The sequence below is a fragment of the Papio anubis genome, chromosome 11, assembly GCF_008728515.1.
Source record: "Papio anubis isolate 15944 chromosome 11, Panubis1.0, whole genome shotgun sequence".
Taxonomy (NCBI): domain Eukaryota; kingdom Metazoa; phylum Chordata; class Mammalia; order Primates; family Cercopithecidae; genus Papio; species Papio anubis.
Window position 1 is genome coordinate 10,132,495 of NC_044986.1, and position 24,374 is coordinate 10,156,868.

The 24,374-nt window shown below is 42.6% G+C and overlaps 1 protein-coding gene across 4 annotated transcripts in view; it reads right to left on the bottom strand.

The window, feature by feature from the left end:
• Positions 1-6,270: 6,270 nt before the first annotated feature.
• BUB3 (BUB3 mitotic checkpoint protein) overlaps positions 6,271-24,374 on the bottom strand; it is a 40,089-nt gene continuing 21,985 nt past the window's right edge. For 2 of the 4 annotated variants that reach the window (XM_021943812.2, XM_017944407.2), the window contains 2 exons: positions 7,552-7,616; positions 6,271-6,827 (listed from right to left, as the gene is read on the bottom strand). In XM_021943812.2, the coding sequence (XP_021799504.1) occupies positions 7,598-7,616 (19 nt within the window). In that variant the 3' untranslated portion in view covers positions 6,271-6,827; positions 7,552-7,597. Of the gene's footprint in view, positions 6,858-7,551; positions 7,617-24,374 lie in introns of all 4 variants that reach the window. The other 2 variants (XM_017944409.2, XM_017944408.2) reach the window with 2 other exon arrangements.

Consider the following 24,374-nt stretch of genomic DNA (forward strand, 5'->3'; position numbering starts at 1 on the left):
GCCCACATGTATGTGCACACGTGCCCAAGCGCTGCCATTCCTCAGCCTCATCCTACCCCCCACACCTGAGCTGCTTTTAGCCTGAGCCAGCATGCACTTAGTATAAGAGCCCGCACAATGAGGCCTCGCATCAGCACAGTTACACCTCATTTGCATCTTTGAATTGAGCAGAGGGAGCTGAGTAGGGACTAGCAGACCCATTCTGCAGATGTGGAATCTTTGGTTCATAAGGTTAGGGACTCACCCAACCAGGAGTTGAACCAGAATTTGAATCCAGATTTGTCTCACTCCAAAGATCATGGTGTTCCCTCTCTCCCAGGGTGTCTGTTTGACATTCCTTGGACACCTACTGTGTTCTGAGCACTCACTCAGACATGTATTGAGCATCTACTCTACACTGAGCCCTTTGGAATCTCTGGAGAGACAGGGGTGAGGACACCATCCAGGCTCATGGTGCAGGCCAGAGCTGCCCGATAGAAATGGAATGCCAGCCATACACATCACTCACAAATTTTCTGGAAGCCCCATTAACGAAAGAAAAGAAACAGGTAAAATTAATTTTAATAAAAAATGTCTTTCACACACTATCCAAAATATCATTTCAACATGTTAATGAGGTAATTTACATTCTTTTTCATATTAAGTCTTAGGAATCTGGGGGTATATTTTACGTTTACAATACACCTCAATTCAGACATCTCACCCTGTTTTATCCTGTCGCATTAGTTAGAGTTCTCAAGAAAAACAGAACCAAGGATACATAGATATGTAACAGAGGATTTATTATGAGACTTGGCTCACGTGATTATGAAAGCAGTCCCCAAAATATGCTGTCTGCAAGCTGGAGAACCTGGGAAGCCGGTGTTGTGATTCAGTCTGGGTCTGAAGGCCTGAGACCAGTGACAGAGAGTCTGCTGGGGACAAGCCTTAGAGTGTGAAGGCCTGAAAACATGGAACTCTGATATCTGAGGGCAGGAGAAGACGGATGTCCCAGCTCAAATAGAGAGAGCATATTCCCCTGTCCTCTACCTTTTTGTTCTAGTCTGGCCCTAAATGGATTGGCTGCTGCCCACCCACTTTGGTGAGGGCAGATCTTCTTTACTCAGCTCACTGATTCAATTGCTAATCTCTTCTGGAAACACCCTCACAGATGCACCTGGCCAGCTGAGCATCCCTTAGCAATCAAGTTGACATATAAAATTAACCATCACACCTGTCTTATCCCTGCGCTCCTAACTGCTACGGCACTTCCCATCCTTCCCACAAAGGATCTCCTTTTATTCTTACAGTGAGGCAATTGAGCAGGCACGATTGCCCCTTACTGGTGAGGACACTGAGGCCCGGTGTGGTTGCCAGCATTTCAAATGGCCCCCAATGGTTCTTGCCTCTGGATAGTTGCATCCTTGTATAGTCGCCTCTGTATCAAATAAGGCTGTCCTCTGTAAGCAATAGTACATTGTGGAAATGGTGGAGTGTGACGTCTCAGGCTGGGTCACAAAAGCCATTGCTTTCACCTTGTTCTCTCTTAGGTCATTCACTCTCCAGGAAGCCAGCTGCCATGTTGTCAGGACACTCAAGCAGCTCTATGAAGAGGTCCCCCTGGTAAGGAACTCAGGCCTCCTGCCCACAGCCAGCACTAACTTGCCAGGCACGCGGATAAGCTCCCTTGGAAGTGTATCCTCCAGCCCCATTCAAACCTCGAGATGACTGGAGCCCCTGCTGAGAACTTGACTGTAGCTTTATGAGAGACCCTGAGTCAGAACCACCCAGCTATTCTGAAGTCATGGGCAAACCCAACTCCATACTGGAAAATCCCAGTTTTTATCTGGGCCTGGTCCCAAGGACCCTAGTCAAGCTGCCCTCACATACCCCACGAGCCTTCCCTGCTCCTCTGTCTCTAGCTGACACCTCTTCCCTCGGACCCTTGGCACTAAATTGCTTCATGACACATTCATTTTCTTCAGTGTCCTCAAGGAATCCTGATTTGGCTTATCTCAAACCACAGGCAAACTGGAGAGGCAAAGGACACCACTGAATGGGAGGAAAATAGTGCATCTCACCGTCCAGGCCTCCAACTTACCAAAGAGTAACTCTTCACTCCAGCAAACTCCTGGTCTTTCCTTTCAGCTCTCTCCTGCTGATGTCTTTTCCTATACTGCTGCCAGAAAAGTTAAGGCTTCCTATTAAACCCACTCCTGTGGCCCACCTTGTATTGTGATATGGCAGGTGTAAGGAATAGCCCCATTACAGCCCCACGGAGGTTTCAGGGAGACGGGGTAGATGTGGATGACATGGGGAGGCAACTGTGAAGACAAACGCCCAACCCCATCCACTCCACTTCGAGTTTCCTCTGCTTTCAGGGGCTCTCAGTCTGTAACCTTGCAGGCTCCATGGTAGCTCCCATTCCCCTGCCTTCAGTGTCTCCCAGGAGAACGAGTTAGAATGTTGGATGGTTTTAAGCAGCCTTCCCCTTGGACTTCTCACTGCACTGCTTGTATTCTTAGTCCAGCTGCAACTACGTGTCTCGTTTGTGGGGTTACTTACTTGTCTACCTTCCCCATATCCCAAAAGGTCCATGAGGGCTGAATTTGCTCATCACAGCATTCAAAGCTCCCCAAATGGTCCCTGGTACATAACAGCTGCTCAATAAACATTTCTTAAATAAATGAATGAATTATAAACTCCAGACCTTAGGATCCGAGACTAAATTTCCTCTGGCTCCACACCCTCATATGAGTTCTCACGTCTAATGCCTCTCTGTCAGCCTCCATCTCCTCGTTTTTTAAGCGAATTATTACTTTCTTCTTGGCCTGCTGAACAGGGCCACTGTGAGACTCACACAAGCTCGTGGAGGCCCTGCAGTGTGGTGCTTAAGGACATGGACTTTGATCTCTGAAGTATCGGAGTTTGAATCCCTGTTCAGCCCCTACCAGCTGTGCAGTGGTTATTCTGCTGGTGTTGCTAATAATTGCACACTTCACCGTCAGTATTTGTGCCTGAACACATGAGATACTCCAACTTTCCCTTATTAGTTAATGTGAATCCTAACATCTTCATAAGTTATTTGTGTCAACATAACTTTGTCACACAGTAACTTCACACTCCATGTAGCTCTAACATTTAAAACTTGTTTTCCACTTTACACAGAGTATTTTCACATTTGTCTCCCTTTCCCAAGCTAGGAAACTGAGGCCCACAGAGGTAAACTGACTCGCCCAAGATCACTCAACTAGGAAATGTCATAGCCACAACCCAAGTGCCAGTCACACCGCAAAGGGGAACTGGTAATCCCCACCATAGGATGGGTGGTGAGGGGTCTGTCAAATGCAAAGCATAGTACCTGGGACATAGTAAGGGCTCAATAAAGAGCCACTGACTGCCCAAGTCAGCGACACAGAAAGGCAAGAGGGTGGTTCCATGCCCACCACACCTCCCAAGGCACTGGTCCTGGGAGTGTCCAGGAAACCTGACACATATACACACACACACTCTCTCTCTCTCCATTTACCTTTTTTTTGAGATGGAGTCTCGCTGTGTCGCTCAGGCTGGGGTGCAGTGTTGTGAACTCAGCTCACTGCAACTTAAGCAATTACCCTGCCTCAGCCTCTCAAGTAGCTGGGATTACAGGCACCTGCCACCACGCCCAGCTAATTTTTGTAATTTTAGTAGAGAGGGGGTTTCACCATGTTGGGCAGGCTATTCTCAAACTGCTGACCTCAAGTGATCCGCCTACCTCAGCCTCCCAAAGTGCTGGGATTACAGGTGTGAGCCACCACACCTGGCCTATTTACCTTCTTTTAAGGGCCTGCCCCCCATCCCCACTTGTTGACCGTATGTTGACCCTAAGTAAGTATGCTGCGGGCCCATCTGCCAGTAAACTGTGACTGCCCTGCCCTGCCCTGCCCTGCTGCCTTGTGGGACCATGCTCCTGTAGGCCTCAGCCTCCACCAAGAAGAGGGGCCAGCTCCACTGATGAAGACGAGCTCCACCCCAGTGCCTTGGTCATGAAGGACAGGCTGGGATCTCTAGCAGATCCAGAGAGGTTCTCAGACCGGAGAATCCAGGATCCTCATCCTCTGTCCAGGCTGGATAACCTCTATTGAGGGTCCCTGCTGCAGAAAGAGATCCTGGCGAGATAGCGGGCACTTTGTGTCTTTTAGAATCCCAGGACACCATCTGCATACAGCAGCCCCTGCCTGGCACCCAGAGGAGCCCCATACGAAGGGTGGGAGTGTCAGATGGCTCAATGTCGTCATGAAGCTCATGGATGACTAAAGCGACTAGGGTGTTATAACTCCAAAACAACCAGGTCCTCAGCATAGAGACTGCTTGGTACATTCATCTTTCCTCCACGGTGACAGTCCCAGCCACACACCCTGACCACACCTCTGTCCAGGAGAATAACGGTTCATTACTTGTTGCAGCAGGTCATATGGAGACAAACTCTTACTCCACATTATGTAGTCAGAATTAGCCAAGAGTGGCATCAGAAGATGGCCGCCATCTTTACTCATACAATGTCCTCTGTTTCCCTGTAGCTCTTGTTGCTGGAAGAGCAGAGAAGAACATGGGCTTTCAGCAGCTTCAACCAGAGGTTGTCCCAGCTGTTTCCTAAAGAGCAAGGGTACCCTCAGTGTCTCTGAGCAAAAGTAAATAACTGTGGCTCCCTGGGCCCTCTCCTTTCCTGCACCTGCTCTTCCTGGTTTAGAGTCTGCTTCAAGCAAAGATGCCTGTAAAGAAGGAGGGAATTCTTTGCCCAATGATTAAAAGTGCTGTCTAAAATAACAAGTGTCAGTGAAGACATGGGCAAACTGGAATCCTCAAACATTGCTGGTGGAAATGTGAAATGGTGCAGTTCGTGTGAACAGTTCGGTAGCTCCTCACAAAGTTAAACATACAATTACCAATGACCCAACAATTACACGTCTAGGTAATTTTCACCCAAAAGAACTGGAAGCAGTTCACTCAAACAGATATTTGTACACCAATGTTCATAGCAGCACTCATCACAATAGCCAAAAGGTAGAAACAGCCTAAGTGACCATCAATAACTAAATGGATAAACAAAATGGATAACAAAAATCTATGCGGTGGAATATTATTTGGGCTTAGAAAGAAATGAAATTCTGATATCTGCTGCAACATGGATAAATGTTGAAAACATACTAAATGAAAGAATCCAGATCTAAAGGCCAAAATATTGTACAAGTCCACCTACGTGAGGCATCCAGAAGAGGCAAATTCATAAAGATGGAAAGTAAAATAAAGGCTGGGGGGAGAAGAGAATGTAGAGTTACTGCTTAATGGGTACAGAGTTTCTGTATGGGATGAAGGAAAGTTCTGGAAACAGATGGTGGTGATGGTTGCATGACATTGCGAATGTACTTAATGCACTGAATTGTACACTCGGAAATGGTTAAGAGGGTTAAAAAAAGAAAAAGGAAAAAATGAGAAGAAAGAAGAAAAAAAGAAAAAGAGGTGTTCTCTACATGCAGACACCCCTTTCCTATCAAGGTTCGGTTTCCCTGTTTATTCGACAGGTGTTCACTGGGAATCAGCCAGGGCAGGCCCCGTGCTGAGCTAGGCCTGGGATGAGGGGGAGGAAAAGTGCTCTCCCTCCATGAGTGGTTCACCCTCATGTGGATCCTGAGTACAGACATTTAACCACAGTCCCAGTGCAGGAAGATCACTGAGATGAGGTCTGAGGAGTGAAAATCAAAGTTCCGGGGAAAAGCAGCAGCCTGCAGCGTGGTAGCCCAACTCCCACCTGAACAACCTCTCCAGGTGTTGGAGGTTGGAGGTGGTAGGGTGCAAGTCTCCCCACATACTCAGGGAGGAGAAACAGAGTGAGAAAATGGGGGAGGTAGGTGAGCAAGAGGGGCTAGGCAGGCCAAGAGTGACAAGACCAATTCTACCTTCTCACCTCAACCTTAACCCTTCATCCAGCCTGTCAAAAATAACAGAGTTAGCTGGGTGTGGTGGCTCATGCCAGTAATCCCAGCACTGTGCGAGGCCGAGACACGGGGATTGCTCAGGCGTTCAAGACCAGCCTGGGCAACATGGCAAAACCCCGTCTCCACAAAAAAACCCACAAAAATTAGCCAGATGTTACAGTGCACTACTGTAATCCCAATTACTTGGGAGGCTGAGATGGGAGGATTGCTTGAGTCCGGGAAGCAGAGGCTGCAATGAAGCATGACTACACCACTGCCCTCCACCCTGAGGGATAGAGCAAGACCCTGTCTCAAAAACATAAATAAATGACAGAGCTCTGTGAGCAGCATAAATTTTATTAAAGAGTAACAATCACAAGAAGAAAACAAAGCAAAGCTAACTGTTACTGAGTGCTTCTGATAGGCCGATCTCTGTGAGTTCTACTTGCGTTTTCTTATCTAATACCCGCCACAGCCCAGGGAGATAACTGCAATTATTACATCATTTTACAAAAGAAAAAACAGCTCTGAGATGAAAATGTGTCCAAGGTCTCACAGCTGGAAAATGTTTGCCAGTTGGAAACTTTGTGCAGAAAATTTTTTCTTTCATTTTCTTCTGAAAACAAATAGGGAACATGCCTAGGGGGTGAAAACACGTAGGTAATGGTGGTGCTTTCTCAAACCCTACACCTTCCCATGCGATGACTTCGGGGCTAACCACCCAGACCCCCAGCCAAGAATGTGGAGCACATTTATTGCCTTGGATTATACGTGGACTTAGGTCTTTTTTCGATGCCTCTGCCCTGGGATGTGGGTCAAGGAGGCTGAGAAAGAGCTCTGGACACTCAGTCTCCTGTGGTCGTCCTTCTGCAGCTCTCACTGGAGGACATCACTCTGAAACAAATCCCTGGCGTTGGCCCTGGGCTTCAGAATGTAAAAGGCATTTTGGGCATGCATTCAGTTATCGCCCTGAGAGAGTAAAACATCTCCTCCCCATTTCCCAGATGAAGAGCGGAGGCTCAGAGAAGCGAAATAACTTCTTAGAGTCCCAGAGGGAAGAGAGAAGTGGCTACATAATTTGCGGGGCCAGGGAACTTGAAACTGTAGGGTCCTTGTTCAAAAGTTACAAGGATTGGTGACACTAGAGCACTGAACCAAATGTGGAGCCCTTCTCAGCCCGGAAACACGGTGCAGGCCCAGGAGGTCAGCCCTGGAGTTAGGAACTGAGACCTGAATTCTTAGGGGGTTTAGAGCATGTGCCAGCACCTCACAGCTGCCTCTTCCTAAATACAGCCACCTCCTGGCCACTGGCCTGCAGCCCTCAGAGTGGGGAGGGGGTCTCCAAAGCAAGAGAGCAGACTGAAGCGCCTCCACAGAGCCTGACCACAGGCTCCAGCGGGGCCCCCATGTTGCTGATCACATTAGCTGAATTCAATTGTGATGCCCTCTAATTACAATCCTTTTCTAGGAACAAGAGGGCCAAACTGAATTAGGAGAGGGAAACAGTCCATACTTTCATTCAGAAAAAAAAAAAAAAAAAAAATTGGAATAAAGGCAAAATTAGATTTTACTCCTTGGGTCCTGGATTTAGAAGCCAGAGGACAGAGTTGATTCTTACCTCTGACACTTCAACTTACATGGGACCAGCAACGATGACATCTCTCTCAGCCATGGTTTCCGTATCTATGAAATGGGAATAAAGTATTTTTGGAGCTTTTATGAAGATTAAGTTAGACAATGCACTGGTACTTAATCTTCTGGGGGAGGCTCTCAAGAAAACACCTCCTCCATTTAATTTCAGGGAGTTTCATGGTGCCCTGAAGTATAAGCACAGTATCCCTGGACATGCCTGGAAGTCAAGTTAAGAAACACTCAAATAAGAAATTAAAATATTTTTGGTAATTTTGTGGGATTTCAAACCACTGTACTATGAATACATTGAATTAGAAAGGCTTTGTTGAAATATTCACAGACTTAACAAACAAGCCAGAGGACCTTTGCATTATTTCATTCTGCTCTAGCATGAATATTTCATAAATTACATGCAATTATTAACAACATCAACACTAGCAAATTAATTACTGTCAATTCATATTAATAAAATTGCATTTTGTAATAAATAAAGTTAGTTTACTGCGCCCCATCAGTCTCAGAGGTATTCACATTTGTCAATTGTCCTCTACTTCAGGCTAAAACAAAAGTAATCAAATAACTAATTATTGTACAAAATGTATCACCGCTTACACGTCAATGAAAACTCACAGTTATTTATAACCCTCACAACTGAATATTCAAATCACTGTTTATTCTTATGCTAAGAGGAATTTTCCAGCCCTCTCCTTTTTACCGACTCCCCCGTCTCTGCCCTCCGCCACCTGAGGAATAGCATGTGGCCCCTGAGCCATGGTGAAGGTGTCTCAGCAACAGGAGAGTGAGGGGCTCACAGCAGCAAACAGGAACTCAAGCAGAAACTCCAGAGAGATTTGCAGAATCTGCTGTGGGCCTTCCCATCACCAGTGGCCAGCTGCTCCATTTCTTGAATTCCATGCCACATAGGCTCCCCGCCTTCCGTTTTTCATTCTTACAAATAAAAAATGTCTTCTCCTTCAATAAAGGCTCCAGAATTGTAGCCTGGGATTACCACACGCATTCTGCCTGCCTGTGTTCATTTCAAAACCTGGGGTAGTTGACTCACCAAACTGAAGTCAAAATAACTGCAATGAAAGTTATCTAGAGAGCCCGGTGCATGCAGAGCTAAATCACACATTCTTGATTTCCTTTGATGCTCACTCGTAACAATTTAATGTGTTCCATTTAGAGGTGGAGAAACTTGGGTTCCACAAGATCAGGTGATTTGTCCAGGAACCTTCCGGAAGGAAGAAGACAGCTAAGACTAGAACCTGCTCTGTCAATCTCGCCTCCTGTGAGGTGTCCACCGAGCATCCCCGAGGCTCTGGAAAGGCAGCAATACACAAATGGAGGTTTGCATCTGCCCAGACAGTTGTCGGCCTCCTCCCTGCACATGCTCAGGCCTGACCAGGCAGACAGAAGACCTGGGACTCAGCTAGTCCCATATGGGCCAGAGGTGCCCTATACCCTCAGCATTTAACTCCCATTTTTAAAAATACATCAACACCCATTTTGCCCAGAGGGGGAAACTCTCTTCTAAGATTTGAATTGATGTTTATAAAGCTGGAAGCATGTCAACTATTCACAAAGTGAGCCCTATCAGCAGAGTTTTTGCCTCAATGCAGGATTCTTGGAAGGTGACTTGGAGCCTGTATTCATTTCCTAGCGCTGCCATAACAAATCGTCCCCAACTTGAGGGGTTCAAACAATAGGCATGTATTCTCTCGCAGTTCTGGAGGTCAGAGGTCTGCCCCTTCCAGAGCCTCTAGAGAAGGATCGTCCTTGACTATTTCAGCTTCTGGTAGCTGCTCCTTGGCTTGTGGCAGCATCACTCCAATCTCTGCCTCCACAGGCAAATGACCAACTTCCATCTATGTCTGCTTCTGTGTTCAAAGTTCCCCTCTTCTTATAACGATACCCAGTTACATTGAATTTATGGTTCACCTTGTTCCAGCATGACCTCATCTTAACTTGATTATATCTGCAAAAACCCTATTTCCAAATAAGGTTACATTCATGGATTCCAGGTGGACAGGAATTTTGGGAGGGGACACTATTCAACCCAGTACAGAGTGCACTTCTTGATTCAACAGGGCAGTTGGACCCACTAAACACAGGCACTGCCCATGCCAGGAGTATGCCCCTTGTGGGTTCCCAGGCTGGGCATCAGAGTCATCCTAAAAGCATGTAGCTAACACATTCCCGGACTCCATCTTGGCAGTTCTGATGCAGAAGATCGAGGGGGAGCCCAGGAATCTTTGTTTAAGGGCTGTCCACATGATTCTCATGGGTAGCAGCCAGGTTTGAGAATCTCTCATGTAGAAAGGCTAATACTCATCGTTGTAATGATAACAAGAGCGGCCAACATCGGTGAGCCACGCGTGGAGCTAAGTGCCTCACATGCCCGCTCACTCTGTCCTCACTCACCATCTGTCAGTGAGATTGTAGCATCAGTTATGCTCAGTTGACAGAAGAGAAAATGGGGGACAGGGCAGGGAGACTCTGTGACATGCCCAAGGCCACATGCTGCTAAGAGGGAAGTCTGTGCTAGAAGCTTGTGCTGACCACTTCGCCACTCACCCAGCCATGGGTCAAGCAGTGAGTGCAGGTTCCATCCCAGGGACTCGCTGTGCCAACAGACTTCATCCACAGCACAGCTCATGCTCCACTGGGGCCTGAGGAGAGGGCTGGGATTCCAAAAGTGATTAGGACCAACGTGGAAAAGAGGAGAACAGGAGTGACTGAGAGAGGGCCCTGTGCATTATATGTGGCCACAGCAAAGCATGGGCCTGCGGGCCTGTGGGGGATACAGAGGGCCCTTCCCACTAGGACAGTCACCAAAGCTGTGTCTGAGATGAGCCCAACAGGCCAACAGGACTGGCACATCATGGATGCTCTCCATAAGTATTTGATGAATAAATGAATGGAGATGAATAAATGAATGGAGATGAATGAATGAATGGCAGGGAAAGTAAGAAAGGGAAAATATGCTGGGCAGAGAAACCTGTATAAACAGAGGCACAAGGACAGGAAAGCCTGGGATGAGTTAGGGACCAGTGGCTGGGATGTGGCACATATACCTCTAGGCAAGCAGTAGAAGGTGAGGTAGTAATCCCAGCAACAGCAATAATAATACTAGCAGTTCACATTACTCAGCAGTTAAGTCCCAAGCTCTGTGCCTTACGTGTATCTTATTTTACTTGATGAGGTATTATTGGGATGCTCATTTTTAAGATGAGAAAACAGGCTCAGAAAAGATAAGCAACTTGCCCAAGATCACAGAATCTGTGAATGGCAGATCTAAGACTCAGACCTGAATCCATCTGACTCTGGGCCCACCTCTGGTTCACGCTGAGATTCAGAGTTTACACTGTGATGTGGTCAGCATGGAGCTCCTACAGGGTGCTGAGCTGAGAAGGCACGTGCCTGGGGGTAGGCCTATGGAGGACCCATCAGGAAGTGGGCATGAGCCTCCTCGGTGATCCCAAGTGAAAAAGTGAAGTGACCAACATAACTATCCTATAACAGAATTATTCCAAACAGCAGTTTCTTAAAATAAAAACTCCAGATGGGAGGTTTTTATTGCAGGCTAATTATACAAGTGAGAAAGACTTGTCATTTTGGTAAACATCCCCCATTCCCCAAACATGAAGAAATCAGCTCACATCAGTCTCTTACCATTTGTCTGAAAAGGACAGTATTATTTTCAGAACACTGCTGTTGATTTCAAATGTGCAAACAAACAAAAAAATTCTCCGGCTACCCTCAAGAAAAGGAAAATATTAGACTACCCATGACTCAAGGGAAACTGAGGGCTGCAGGGAAGGACCCCAGTTCATTCACACCTGAAACACTGGCCCTGTGTGGACAGGGCATCCCAGTTCACTCACACCTGAAACTGATCCTGGGTGGACAGGGCACTGGGTGGCATCTCCCTCTGCAGCGAATGACCCTGGTTTACTCACACCTGAAACGCTGATCCTATGTGGACTGGGCACTGGTGGCATCTCCCAACTTTCCAGGCCTAGAAGTTTAGTAGAACCCAAACAGGAACCATAAGACCATCAGCAAGACAGGAGATGGGGGCACCTGGACCCCTGGAAACCAGCATCTTTACAAGGGATGATAGAGCAGGTGGTGGGGAGCACAAAATGACAACAACAATCCAACCTCAAACTTTAAATCTGGGCTACTTTGCTATAACCCCAACACATGGTTCTTTTGCTAACTGATAGGAAGACCTTTTAAGTTTCTGAAGACTAGAGATCCTCTGCTGTGACTCATGCATTTAAACAGGAGGGAGCTGAAGCTCAAAAACGATGTCTTGCCCAAAGCACACAGCCAGTTGGGAGTAAATGGAGTCTACCCTACAACTCCAGCCCCCTGGCTCCCTGGCTAAAGCTCTCTTTTCCTCTTTCCATCTCATTAGGCTGCTTCTTCCAAAGAAATGTTTCTTCTGCACAAACAAAAATAAAAAATGGTAGAAGTGTGCATTTGCACAAACACACACACAAACATATAATTCTTAAAACTGGTAAAAATAACCAAATCCAGAAAACCAAAGTTAGGCATGACATTGTCCTTAATTAAATGATGCTCTCCCCATATTTTTTTCTCTTCTCTTTAAATTTGCTTTTTAACAACAGAGTTAAGTAGAGTGACCATATTAACGGAGTTTCTTGCCTTTTAATAGTTGGTGTCACCACCTTCATGTGGTTCAAATTTAGTTGCTTTGCACCTAATTAAAGCATTGCACAAAAATAGGTAATTTGACATCCAAAGGAGGAGAGAGAGGAGACCAGAGAAAAGAGGGAACATATTACTTAACTTTATGATGATAATTACCTGAACACAAAGATGCTTATAAGAACATTCTACATTGGATATAATCCAGAAAAATTAAACCTATGTTGCTGCTTCAATACATCTGAATACTAGGAATTGGCAGAAAAAAAACATCTGTTCTATGAATAATAGCCTCTACAGTCCCAGAGGACAGCAGTACATGAATTGAGAAGAAAAAAAAAGAAAGAAAGAGAAAGAGAAAAAGAAAAAGAAAAAGAAAGAAAGAAAAAGAAAAAATGGAGTCTTGAGCCTTTTCCAAAATGGTGCTAATGCGCCACTGAAACTTAATTTTATAATTTACTGGCAGTCAAGATGGCAGGAAATAAAATAATTTGCTATATTCTGCACAACAAACCCTGCTTTTCCTGGGAAGGGGTAATTATCCCCATGGAAAAAAAAAAAAAAAGAAAAAAATACGCCATCTCATATTAAGCTAAAGTCTCATCAAGAAGAGAAAAAGTGCCTCATTACACGTAATTACCAGGGAATTAGAAACATCATTTAACTAAATGAGCGAATAATGCTCAGGATATTGAAGAAACTTGCCTGCACTTCTGCAAAGCACTCTAAGTCCCATTACAAAAATTGCCCCTCTTTAATGGAATAATTTTAGGCCTTGTCTGCCTTGCTTTAAAAATAAAGAGCCTCCGAGAGGCAGAAAGAGGCTGAAACTGCCATAAACAACTGTTGAAAGGGACTGAAGGGAAGGCGCTGTCTCTCTTGGAGACCAAGACCCAGAATGACTCATAATCTACCATAATCAGGAAAATTAAACCTGAGGACTTGAAAAAAGGATTACCCCCTTTTTAATTGTACTTCCTCAAGACTGCGATGTGCTTGTGAGTATGTATTAGGGATAACAGATGAAAGATTTTCAAGTTCGGGTACGGCTTCCCTGCTCCGATACAAAAGCAGTTACAGTCATTCAGTGTTATCTTAAAAAAATAAAATTATAACATACCTGGAGATTGATGTTTATTATGTCTTAATGCTATGATTTTCTAGCCATTCAAAATCTTCCAGGCTTGAGTTGGGATCCCCTCCCCCCTTTCCCTTTGCTGTTAATATTTGTCAAGATTTAGCATGGAAGCAATGAATTTAATATAACCATCTCACCTTCCAGCAATGCTAATCTTTCTTCACCCAGAAACCAGAAAAGGCAAGTATATTGATACTGGTCACTCCATCTTAGTTTCTTGACTTTTAGATCAAGTAAAATTCAGAAAGGAATTGGTATTGGTCAGATTCTTAGCAGATGGCCAAAGAAGGCTCTCAAGAGGCCACTTTAAAGAAGAAATGAGTCAGGGAAGGGACTGCAGTATCATCCTGAGATATCCTGCCCTGAGACCCAACAAAGAGCCACCAATCCCCACTGCTGCATGAGCACCAGGGCCTTCCCTGGAACAGGTGCAGCCAGAGCAACAACAAGTGCCATTCCCTCAGCCATGGACTTCACACCACCATCAACAGCAACACCCCTTTTCAGCAATGAGGAAGCTAAAACCAGCCAAGGCCTCAGAGCTCCCTGTTCGAGTCCCTTGTTGCCGAGTCCAGATTCCTATATGTCAATCACAGTCACCTCTCAGCAGGGCAGGAATGACATTCCTACTTACCACACCTCAACTGAATTCTCCATCCCCTCACAGAGGTTCCGTAGTCTAAATGCATTCCTTCCTGGTCCAGTACATGTAACTATGATAGTAAGAAGAGATGACAAAGTGCCAGCACCATAGTTGTGCTCATCACAAACACCTGCCCTTGGGATGGTTGGAGATGGTGGGCAGAGAAGGCAGGAGAGCTAGGACAGGAGATAGCTGAGCTTGATCTATTCCTCTGGTCCCCCTGGGCCCTTCGACATGTCCCTCAGAACCACTTTCAAGTTCTAGGGCCCTATACCCAAGAAATAAAAAGAAATAATGAAAGGCAATTATGAGAACAGCTTCACATAGATAAAGCCCTGGAAAAAGAAACCACATTTAAGATTGATAATGGGCAAAGTGCCCTGGGCATTTTAGGTCCCCTCATTTAACTCCGAGATGGAACTTGGCACTAATGAAGTGCTTGGGTGATAGGAAACAAAGAGGAAGCCAACGTCCCATCCCAGGTAAATGGATAAAAAAAGAACACAGTATTATATCATTTCATGATGAGTCAGGTCAACTGACTTGCCTGCCAAGATCACACAACGAATAAGGGAAACCCAGAATCAAAACACAGATCCACCTGCTTCCAAAACTATTTCCCTGGGCCACACAATGCTGTCCTCTCCAATGAGTATAAACAAGGAGCGTTAGTAATAGCACTCACCATACCATAGCATCCCAATGTATTTCAAAGAGCTTTCGCACATGTTCTCGCCAATGAGGTAGATAAGGATGACACAATCTCCATTTCATACCAAAACTTGAAATGATCAGGGCAAAGTCATCCTGCCACCGACTGCCAAGACCAGTGATACTTTCTCCTGACCTGATGATCATACTGGTAGTAAGAGTAGAACAAATTCTGAAAGAAGATCCATCTGGACTAAGATTTGCAAACACAACCGATGTTTATTGTCTCAATGTAAGCAATACCAGTTGCTTACCAATAAAAGAAGTTTTTACTTTCTAATTGTTTCTTTTATTTTTATTTTCTAATTGTTTCCCATCAGACCATCTATCTTGTGACATTAGTAAAGCAAAAATTTTTAATCATGAGTTAGCCAGTCAAGTTGACACAATAAGCTCACATTGATCCCCCTCTGCTCCAAACACCACAGCAATGACAGCTAACTCATAAGAGAAAACAAAAGACACAGTCAGATGCCAAAGTAAAAAATAAACATTTCTGTGGACTTAAAGAGCTGATCTCTGGGGCCGGAAGCAGGAAGTGGTGGCAGGGAGTTTACCACCACAGCTGCAGTTGCAGCTACTCCAGATGTGGGAGGATTGCCTGAGTCCAGGAGGTCGAGGCTGCAGTGAGCTATGATCACACCATTCCATTTCAGCCTGGACAACAGAGCAAGACCCTGTCTCAAAAAATAAAGCGTGGAAATCAAAATTATAAGTCAGCTCTCAAAATCAAAATTGAAATATATATTTATCCTAGACGAAATTAAAATTTTATAGCTCCATGTACCAAAGCCTTCATTTATGTTTAAAATATTCAAGGAGGTAAATGAATGTACAACTTCATTGAAAACAATTCAAAAGGCCGGGCATGGTGACTCACACCTGTAATCCGAGTACTTTGGGATGCCGAGGTGGGCGGATCACCTGAGGTTGGGAGTTCGAGACCATCCTGACCAACATGGAGAAACCCCATCTTTACTAAAAATACATAATTAGCCGGGCGTGGTGGCGCATGCCTGTAATCCCAGGAGGCTGAGGCAGGAGAATCACTTGAACCCAGGAGGTGGAGGTTGTGGTGAGCTGAGATCACACCATTGAACTCCAGCCTGGACAACTGGGCAGGCGGGGCAGCCAAGAGTGAAACTCCATCTCAAACAAACAAACAAAAAATTCAAGAAATTATGTATCAAAAATAATAAAACAAGAGGTGGATATGAAATCAAATAGAAATCCAAGAATTTTTTTGAAAACTTACTAGGTGAAATAAATTCTGGATTAGAACAAAGAGAGAATTAGTAAATTGCAGAGTTCTGAGGACCTCACCCAGAACACAGCATGGAGAGAAAACAAAACTAAAATATGGAAGAGCAATTAAGAGACATGGAGGAAGAACTATAAGGTTCCAACATTCACCAAGCAGGAATTCCAGAACAAGAGAATGTAGGGACTGGTGGGGAAACACTATTCAGAAATATAAACGCTGAAAATCTTTAAGAACTGAAGATGTATATTACATTTTCAGTACTAAGCAAGAATATATGAAAATAAATCCACAACTAGACATATCACAATGAAATTGCAGAATACAAAGAATAAAAAGACAATTTTAGCTTCCAGAGTGCTATAGCTACTTTTATGTGCCAACTTCGCTGGGCCAGGATACCTAGACATTTAGAAATTATTCTAGATGTTTCTGTGAGGGTGTTTTTAGATGATATTTACATTTAAATCAACTTTGAGTAAAGCAAATTGCTCTCCATAATATGGGTGGGGGCTCATCCAATCTGCTGAAGACCCGAACAGAACAAAGGGCTGACCTTCCCCAAGCAAGAGAGAATTCTGCCAGTAGGACTGCCTTCAGACTTCATTTGCAACATTGGCTATTCCTTGTTTACCACCAGACTACATTTGGATTTGAACTGCAACTCTTTCCTGATTCTCCAGTCTCCTCTATCAAATTTTAGACTTGCCAAGCCTCTGTGTTGCATGAGCTAATTCTTTACAATAAATATCTTTATACATATATATGTATGTATGTGTATATACACGTGTGTATGTGTATGTACAACTGCATATATGTATGTATGTATACATACACACACACACACACATTATTTTATTGATTCTCTTTCTTGAGCAAACCCTAACACACAAAGGGAAAGAAAGATAGCTTCTAAAGGAACAATAGTTAGGCTCACAGCAGACTTCTCAACAGGAAGTACAGATGTACAAAAAGTATGCAGAGAGAAAATTAACTGTCAACCTAGAACTTCATATCCAGCTAAACTATCTTTTGAGAGTGAGGACAAAATAAAGACATTATCTGGAATACAAAAACATACTCAGATTCTCATTACAAAACAAACAAAACAAAAAATTACTAAAGGATATATTTCAGCAAGAAAAAAAGTACTTCAAGGGAAAAAGAAACTATTGGCAGAGATATATACACACACACATATACACATAGTATATTAATATAAGTAATTAACTGCTAAACTATAAAAATAACTAACTTTGATATTTTAAAATTGAAGAAAAATAAAACTATAAATAGCAATTATAAGATTGTTAAAAGGAGTGTTCTGTGAGTAGGTAACATGTGAGAAATGACTGTTACTATTGGAAAGAAGCTAGAATTATTGAATAACTATAGAGTTTGGTGGAAAATAGACAGTTAATTATGAGGGATAATACTTTAAAGGTAACTATCAATCTACAGCTTTCAAGCCAGAAGTGAGGTGGGGAAGAGGGGAGAAATATGAAAAACTATCAATCCAACAAAAAGCAGAGGAGGAAGAAACAGAAAACAAAAGCATTGTAAGTAAAAATACCTAAATAAGGCAGCAGAACTGAAGAAATAAACTCATATACATTACTAATCACAAAGAAATCTAAATGGATTAAATCCACCTATTTAAAGACCAAAATTATTACTCTGCATTTGCATTTTTAATCTAGGTATATGATGCTTAAAATAGACACACCTGGCCAAGCATGGTGGGTCACACCCGTAATCCCAGCATTTTGGGAGGCCAAGGCAGGCAGATCACTTGAGGTCAGGAGTTCGAGACCAGCCTGGCCAACATTTTGAAACCCCATCTCTACTAAAAATACAAAAACTAGCCAGATGTGGTGGCACGCACCTGTAATCCCAGCTACTAGGGAGGTTGAGGCAGGAGAATCGCTTGAATGCAGGAGGAGGAGGTTGCAGTGAGCCAAGATCATGCCACTGCACTTCAGACTGGGCAACAGAGTGAGATTCCCTCTCAAAAAAAAAAAAAAAAGACACACCTAAAACCCACAAGAAAGACTGAAAATAATAAAACATAAATATATATCACATGCAAATATTAACCAAAATAAAGCTCACAGAATATTGCATCAGATAATATGCAAAGCAAAATGTATTAATAGGGATGAAGAGGCATACTTTGTAATAATAAAGGAAAAAATTCACCTAGAGGATATAATAATTATTAATAATTATAAACTTGTATGTGACTAATAACACAGCCTCAAAATAATATAATTCATTACACACATTAAAAATATTAAAGCAAAACAAGTACAAATTACATAAAGCAAGAACAGAATTTAAAGCAGAAACTGACCAATCAACATAATGAGAGATCTTAACATATCAGAAAATTGATAGATAATGTAGGTCAAAATTTAATAAGAACATAAGATAACTGAATAACACAATTAACAATCTAATGAATATAAAAAGTCAACATTGTACCTGACAAATAAAGTTATTTGCAGATGTATTATAAGCCATTTATAAAGATTGTGTTACAATGGAAAACTTAAATCACAAAAATTGATATCATTCAGATGACTCTGACTACACTGCCATTAAGTTATAAATGAGCAATAAAAAATAGCCCACATGTTTGTAAACTTAAAAATATATATCTCAGTAATTTATGGTAAAAGAGGAAATCTCAGTGGAAATTATAAATATGTAGAACCAAACAATTATGAAATATCTCACATCAAAACTTTTGAGATGGGCCAGGCATGGTAGCTCACACCTGTAATCTCGGCACTTTGGGAGAGCTAATGGGGAAGGATTGTTTGGGTGCAGGAGTTTGAGACCAGCCTCGGCAACACAGTGAGACCTTGTCTGTACGGATTAAAAAAAAATTTTTTTAATTAGTCAGGCATGGTGATGTGCACCTGTAATCCCAGTTACTTAGGAGGCTGAGGTGGGAAGATCACTTGAGCCCAAGAGGTGGAGGCTACAGTGAGCAATGATCACACCACTGGACTCTCACTTGGGTGACAGAGCAAGACCCTGTTGCTTAAAAAAAAAAAAGTGTGAGATATAGTAAAGGACGTATTTAAAAGTAAATGTGTAACTTTATATAAATTTATTTTTAAATGAGAAAGATTGAGAATTAGTGAGTATTGCATTCAGCTTAAGAAGTCAGTAAGAAAATAAAAGAATAAACCTAAAGAAGGTGGAAGAATTGAGGCTGGATGTGGTGGCTTATGCCTGTAATCCCAGAACTTTGGGAGGCCAAGGTGGGTGGAAAACCTGAGGTCAGGAGTTGGAGGCCGTCCTGGCCAATGTGGTGAAACCCTGTCTCTACTAAAAATGCAGAAATTAGATGGGTGTGGTGGCGGGCTCCTGTAATTCCAGCTACTCAGGAGGCTGAGGTAGAATTGCTTGAACCCAGGAGACAGAGGTTGCAATGAGACGAGATGGCGCCACTGCACGCCAGCCTGGGCAACAGAGCGAGACTCCATCTCAACAACCACAACAAAAAAAGAAGGTGAAATAATCGGAAAGACAAGCAAGAATCCAGCAAGAATTGGAAAGGACGTTCTTTTTTGCCTCTGCTACATTTCTGCAAAGCTGTATTTTGCTTGCTATGGGGTAAGACTAGGTGGATTCAGGTGGAAATGAAATCAGTCAAACCTTGGTCATGAGGCTGTACCTCCAGGGCATAAACCCAACAGGCCCAACAGGCCCTTTTTTTTTTTTTTTTTTTTAAGGCAGCCAGTGTTTATTCAGACTGTGTGCTGAACACTTTGCTAAGATGTGTGGGTTAAAATGTACATAAAATGTATTACTTTAACCATTTTTAAGTGTATATTTCAGTGGCATTAAGTACATTCATATAGTTGTGCAACCATCATCATCATCCACTCCACAACTTTTTCATCTTCCCAAACTGAAATTCTGTACTCATTAAGCAATAATTCCCCAAATCCACCCTTTTCCCAGCCTCTGGCAACCACCGTTTTACTCTCTGTCTGTATGAATTTGATTACTCCAGACACTTCACGTAAGTGGAATCATATAGTATTTGTCTTTTCACATCTAGCTTATTTCACTTAGCATACTCTTCTGAGGGGGTTCATCCATGTTGTAGCATATGTCAGGAGTTCCCTTCTTTAAAGGCTAATATTCCATTGTGTGTATACACCACATTTTCTTTCTTCATTCATCCATCGATGGGCACTTGAGTTGTTTCTATCTTTTGGCTATTGTGAATAATGCTGTATGAACATGAGTGAATAATGCTGTATGAACATGAGTGAATAATGCCGTATGAACAAGTATCTCTTCAAGTCCCTGCTCTCAATTCCTTTAGGTATATACCCAGAGGCAGAATTGCTGGATCATACAGTACTTCTGTTTAATTTTTTGAGAAACCACTATACTACTTTACGTAGAGACTGCACCATGTTACATTCCTACTAGCAGTGCACAGGAGTTCCAGTCTCTCCACATCCTCGCCTCCACTTGCTATTTTCTGGAGTTTTAATAATGGCTATCCTAATGGGTGTGAGGTGGCATCTCATTGCAGTAGCAGGGACTTTATTAATACTAGACAGCACTGTAGGCACCCTCAGAGGTGGGCTTCCACTCCCACATTAGCAGTTCAGAGTTTATAACTCAATTTATGTTTTGAAAGAGACTGGAGAATAAAATGGAAATTAGGAAGATGAAGTTACATAATGCACTGCCTGAAATAAAAAGTTCTCTCCCATTAGGAAGAGTATTAGATTTAATGAATGCCCTAAGAATCTAATGTTACAGAATAACATGACATTTCTATACCCCAAAAGAAAAAAAATAGAAATTTTTATTTATTTTTTGGCTTCTTTGACCAAAGACCATCTTCAAAAGGAATATATATATATACGCACCTATAAAATATATATACTGCTTTTGAAGATAGATACATACAAAACATATATATTCCTTTTGAAGATATATATATGCCATATATATTATTTGAAAACAAATAATGGCTAGTATTATACATAAATTAATATATATTTACATATATTTAATGTATTTATATATAATACTAGCCATAGTATTTTTAAAATATATCAATAATTAGCCTGTATTGAGTTATCACTATATGCCAGGCACTGGATTAAATATGTTACATTTTCATTTAATCCTCCTAACAACATTTTGGGTTTTCTTTAACAAATGAGGCAGCTGGAGCCTAGGACTTAGAACATTTGCCCAGGATAACATAGCTAATCACTGGCAAAGCTAAGATTCGAGCCATGGGCTGCCTGATTTGGAATTTTCCATTCTACAAGTCATACGACTTCAAGATGTTTTTTGTGCTGCTTCAATTTTCTTTCTAGTAAAACCTCAGTGCAAGCTCCACTTTGCTCACTAAGACAGCACCCACATGCTTCAGAAAACGGGAGCTTCCCTGAAGAGGGTCTTCATAAGCCATGCTGCAGTTCTCACATGAACTTGTTGCTTCCCAGTTATTGACAAAATTCTTCTCCCAGTGGGAACCATGCAGAGCACACACCCAACTGGTCCTCTTTGAACTGTGGCACACATTAAATGCTGAAGGCGCAAGATTGGATTGCCTTACAAACTCACCGGAAAATTGGGTAGCGTTTGTACCTCCAAAAATAAAGCTCCAAAACTTAAATGGAATAGCATATATCTGGTGATCAATAGCCAATTAATTTTTTATTATTTTTATACTTTAAGTTCTGGGATACATGTGCAAAACGTGCAGATTTGTTACATAGGTATACATGTGCCATGGTGGTTTGCTGCACCCATCAACCCATCATCTACATTAGGTATTTCTCCTAATGCTATCCCTCCCCTAACCCCCCACCCCTCAACAAGCCCTGGTGTGTGATGTTCCCCTCCCTGTGTCCATGTGTTCTCATTGTTCAACTCCCACTTATGAGTGAGAAAATGTGGTGTTTGGTTTTCTGTTCCTGTGTTAGTTTGCTGAGAATGATGGTTTCCAGCTTCATCCGTGTCCCTGCAAAGGACAGGAATTCATCCTTTTTTATGGCTTCATAATATTCCATGGTATATATGTGCCACATTTTCTTTATCTAGTCTATCATTGATGGGCATCTGGGTTGATTTCAAGTCTTTGCTATTGCAAACAGTACCACAATAAACATACATGTGCATGTGTCTTTATGTAGTAGAATGATATATAATCCTTTGGGTATATACCCAGTAACGGGATTGCTGGGTCAAATGGCATTTCTGGTTCTAGATCCTTGAGGAATTGCTATACTATCTTCCACAATGGTTGGACAAATTTACACTCCCACCAACAGTGTAAAAGCGTTCCTATTTCTCCACATCCTCTCCAGCAGCTGTTGTTTCCTGACTTTTTAATGATCGCCATTCTAACTGGCATGAGATGGTATCTCATTGCGGTTTTGATTTGCATTTCTCTAATGACCAGTGATGATGAGCTTTATTTCACACATTTGTTGGCCACATAAATGTCTTCTTTTGAGAAGTGTCTGTTCATATCCTTCACCTACTTTTTGATGGGATTGTTTTTTCTTGTAAATTTAAGTTCTTTGTAGAGTTCGGATATTAGCCCTTTGTCAGATGGATAGATGGCAAAAATTTTCTCCCATTCTGTAGGTTGCCTGTTCACTGATGATAGTTTCTTTTGCTGTGCAGAGCTCTTCAGTTTAATTAGATCACATTTGTCAATTTTTAGCCAATTGATATTTAACTACAATGCAGAAGAGAAAAAAGCCCTACAAATGATCCTGTAGAATTATATCCCAGTTCTACAGGATCTGCATACCCAACCAAAAGTATGTTTCCCAACAAAGGGTATGTTTCCGCATACCCAACAAAGTTAGGTATGCAGGATGTATACTAGAAAATATAGCCTAGATGCCATTACAAAACATATATCTAGACCAAGTCTCAGTGAAGGCAAGACCTCCATTTCTCAGGGGCCTCATGGTCTCTGCTCCTCAATGCACACCTCTGCTCCCTTCTCAACTTTCTCACCTGCTTGCATATGGACCAGAAGTGGCTTCCCCAGCCCCCATATCCACAGATTTCTCCACCTAGCTGCAAAGACCACCACCAATGGGTTCAGTCTCTTTAGTGCCCTAGGAATGAATTCCAGTTGATCCAGCTCATCTTTCTTGAGAAAGACAACAAAAGTCCAAGGTCACTATCTTCAGGCCAACCAGGAAATCAAATGACCTTGAGTCAAGTATCCATCTGGTGTCCACTTAAATATATTAGGGAGGTGTTGGGGGTGGAGAGGGGTCATGTACATAGTTCTGTGGCTTTGGGTACCATCCCCAAAAAGGGGCTTAGTCCAGGACTGAAAGAGCCCCAGTGCAGAGATTATGGTGGCAAAGCGATAGCTTGGGAAACTTTTTCCTTAACAATGATTTTCACAATGATTATGCAAAGTATTTACATTTTATATGTATCTACATAATGTTCATCCACTAAAACTCCAATATCTCTAGGCTTAAGAGAGAAAATGCCTGCTTACATAAAGGGGAAGAAGCAAATACAAAAATGTATGACAACTCAAAGGAAATGACATATGAGGGAACTGGAAATGACTTTGGGTGACTTTGGAACTTATTCTAATGTGTTTGCTTATTCACATGCCTTTCAAGGTCAGGAAAAGAGGGCTTCTTTCTAAGTGGCACTAATTAATGCCTCCTTCCTCTAAGCCTTAGGCCACTTGGTTGATTTATATGCCTGTCCCATCCCAGTAAACTAGACATTTCTTGAAGGCAAAGGTCACATGTGATTCATCTTTGAATAATAACAATAACAGCAATTAACATTGTGCATGGGGTTAATCACTTTATATCTGCTATCTCACCTAATGCATATAACAACCCTATGCAATAGGCACTGTTATTATCACGACTTAAAGAGTAAGAACGCAAGGCTCAGAAGTTAAATAATGATCCCAAATCCCATAGCTAGGGAGTTACAGCACCTGCATTCAAGCCTGATAGGTCTACTATAGAGCCCAGCTTCCTAAACTCAATGCTATGTCCAAGACTAGGTCAGAAATGTTAGGTTCAAGAGATGAATGAATGGGTGAACGGGTGAATGGATGATGAATGGATGGATGGATGGATGGATGGATGGATGGACAAATGAATGAATCTTTTAGGAAAACAAAACATGATCCACAAAGTGGCTACTGTGGTGGTTGGTGAGCTAAGCATATTAAGGCATGTTCCTGAGTGAGGTCAAGGGCTTGGATTTTCTGTATTCCTGGTCTAGCTAAAACCTGCACCTCTAATAAAAAATCCCCACCACAAGTCCTAAAAGCATAAGGGTCATATGAGAGGGAAAGAGAGACGAAGGGATGAA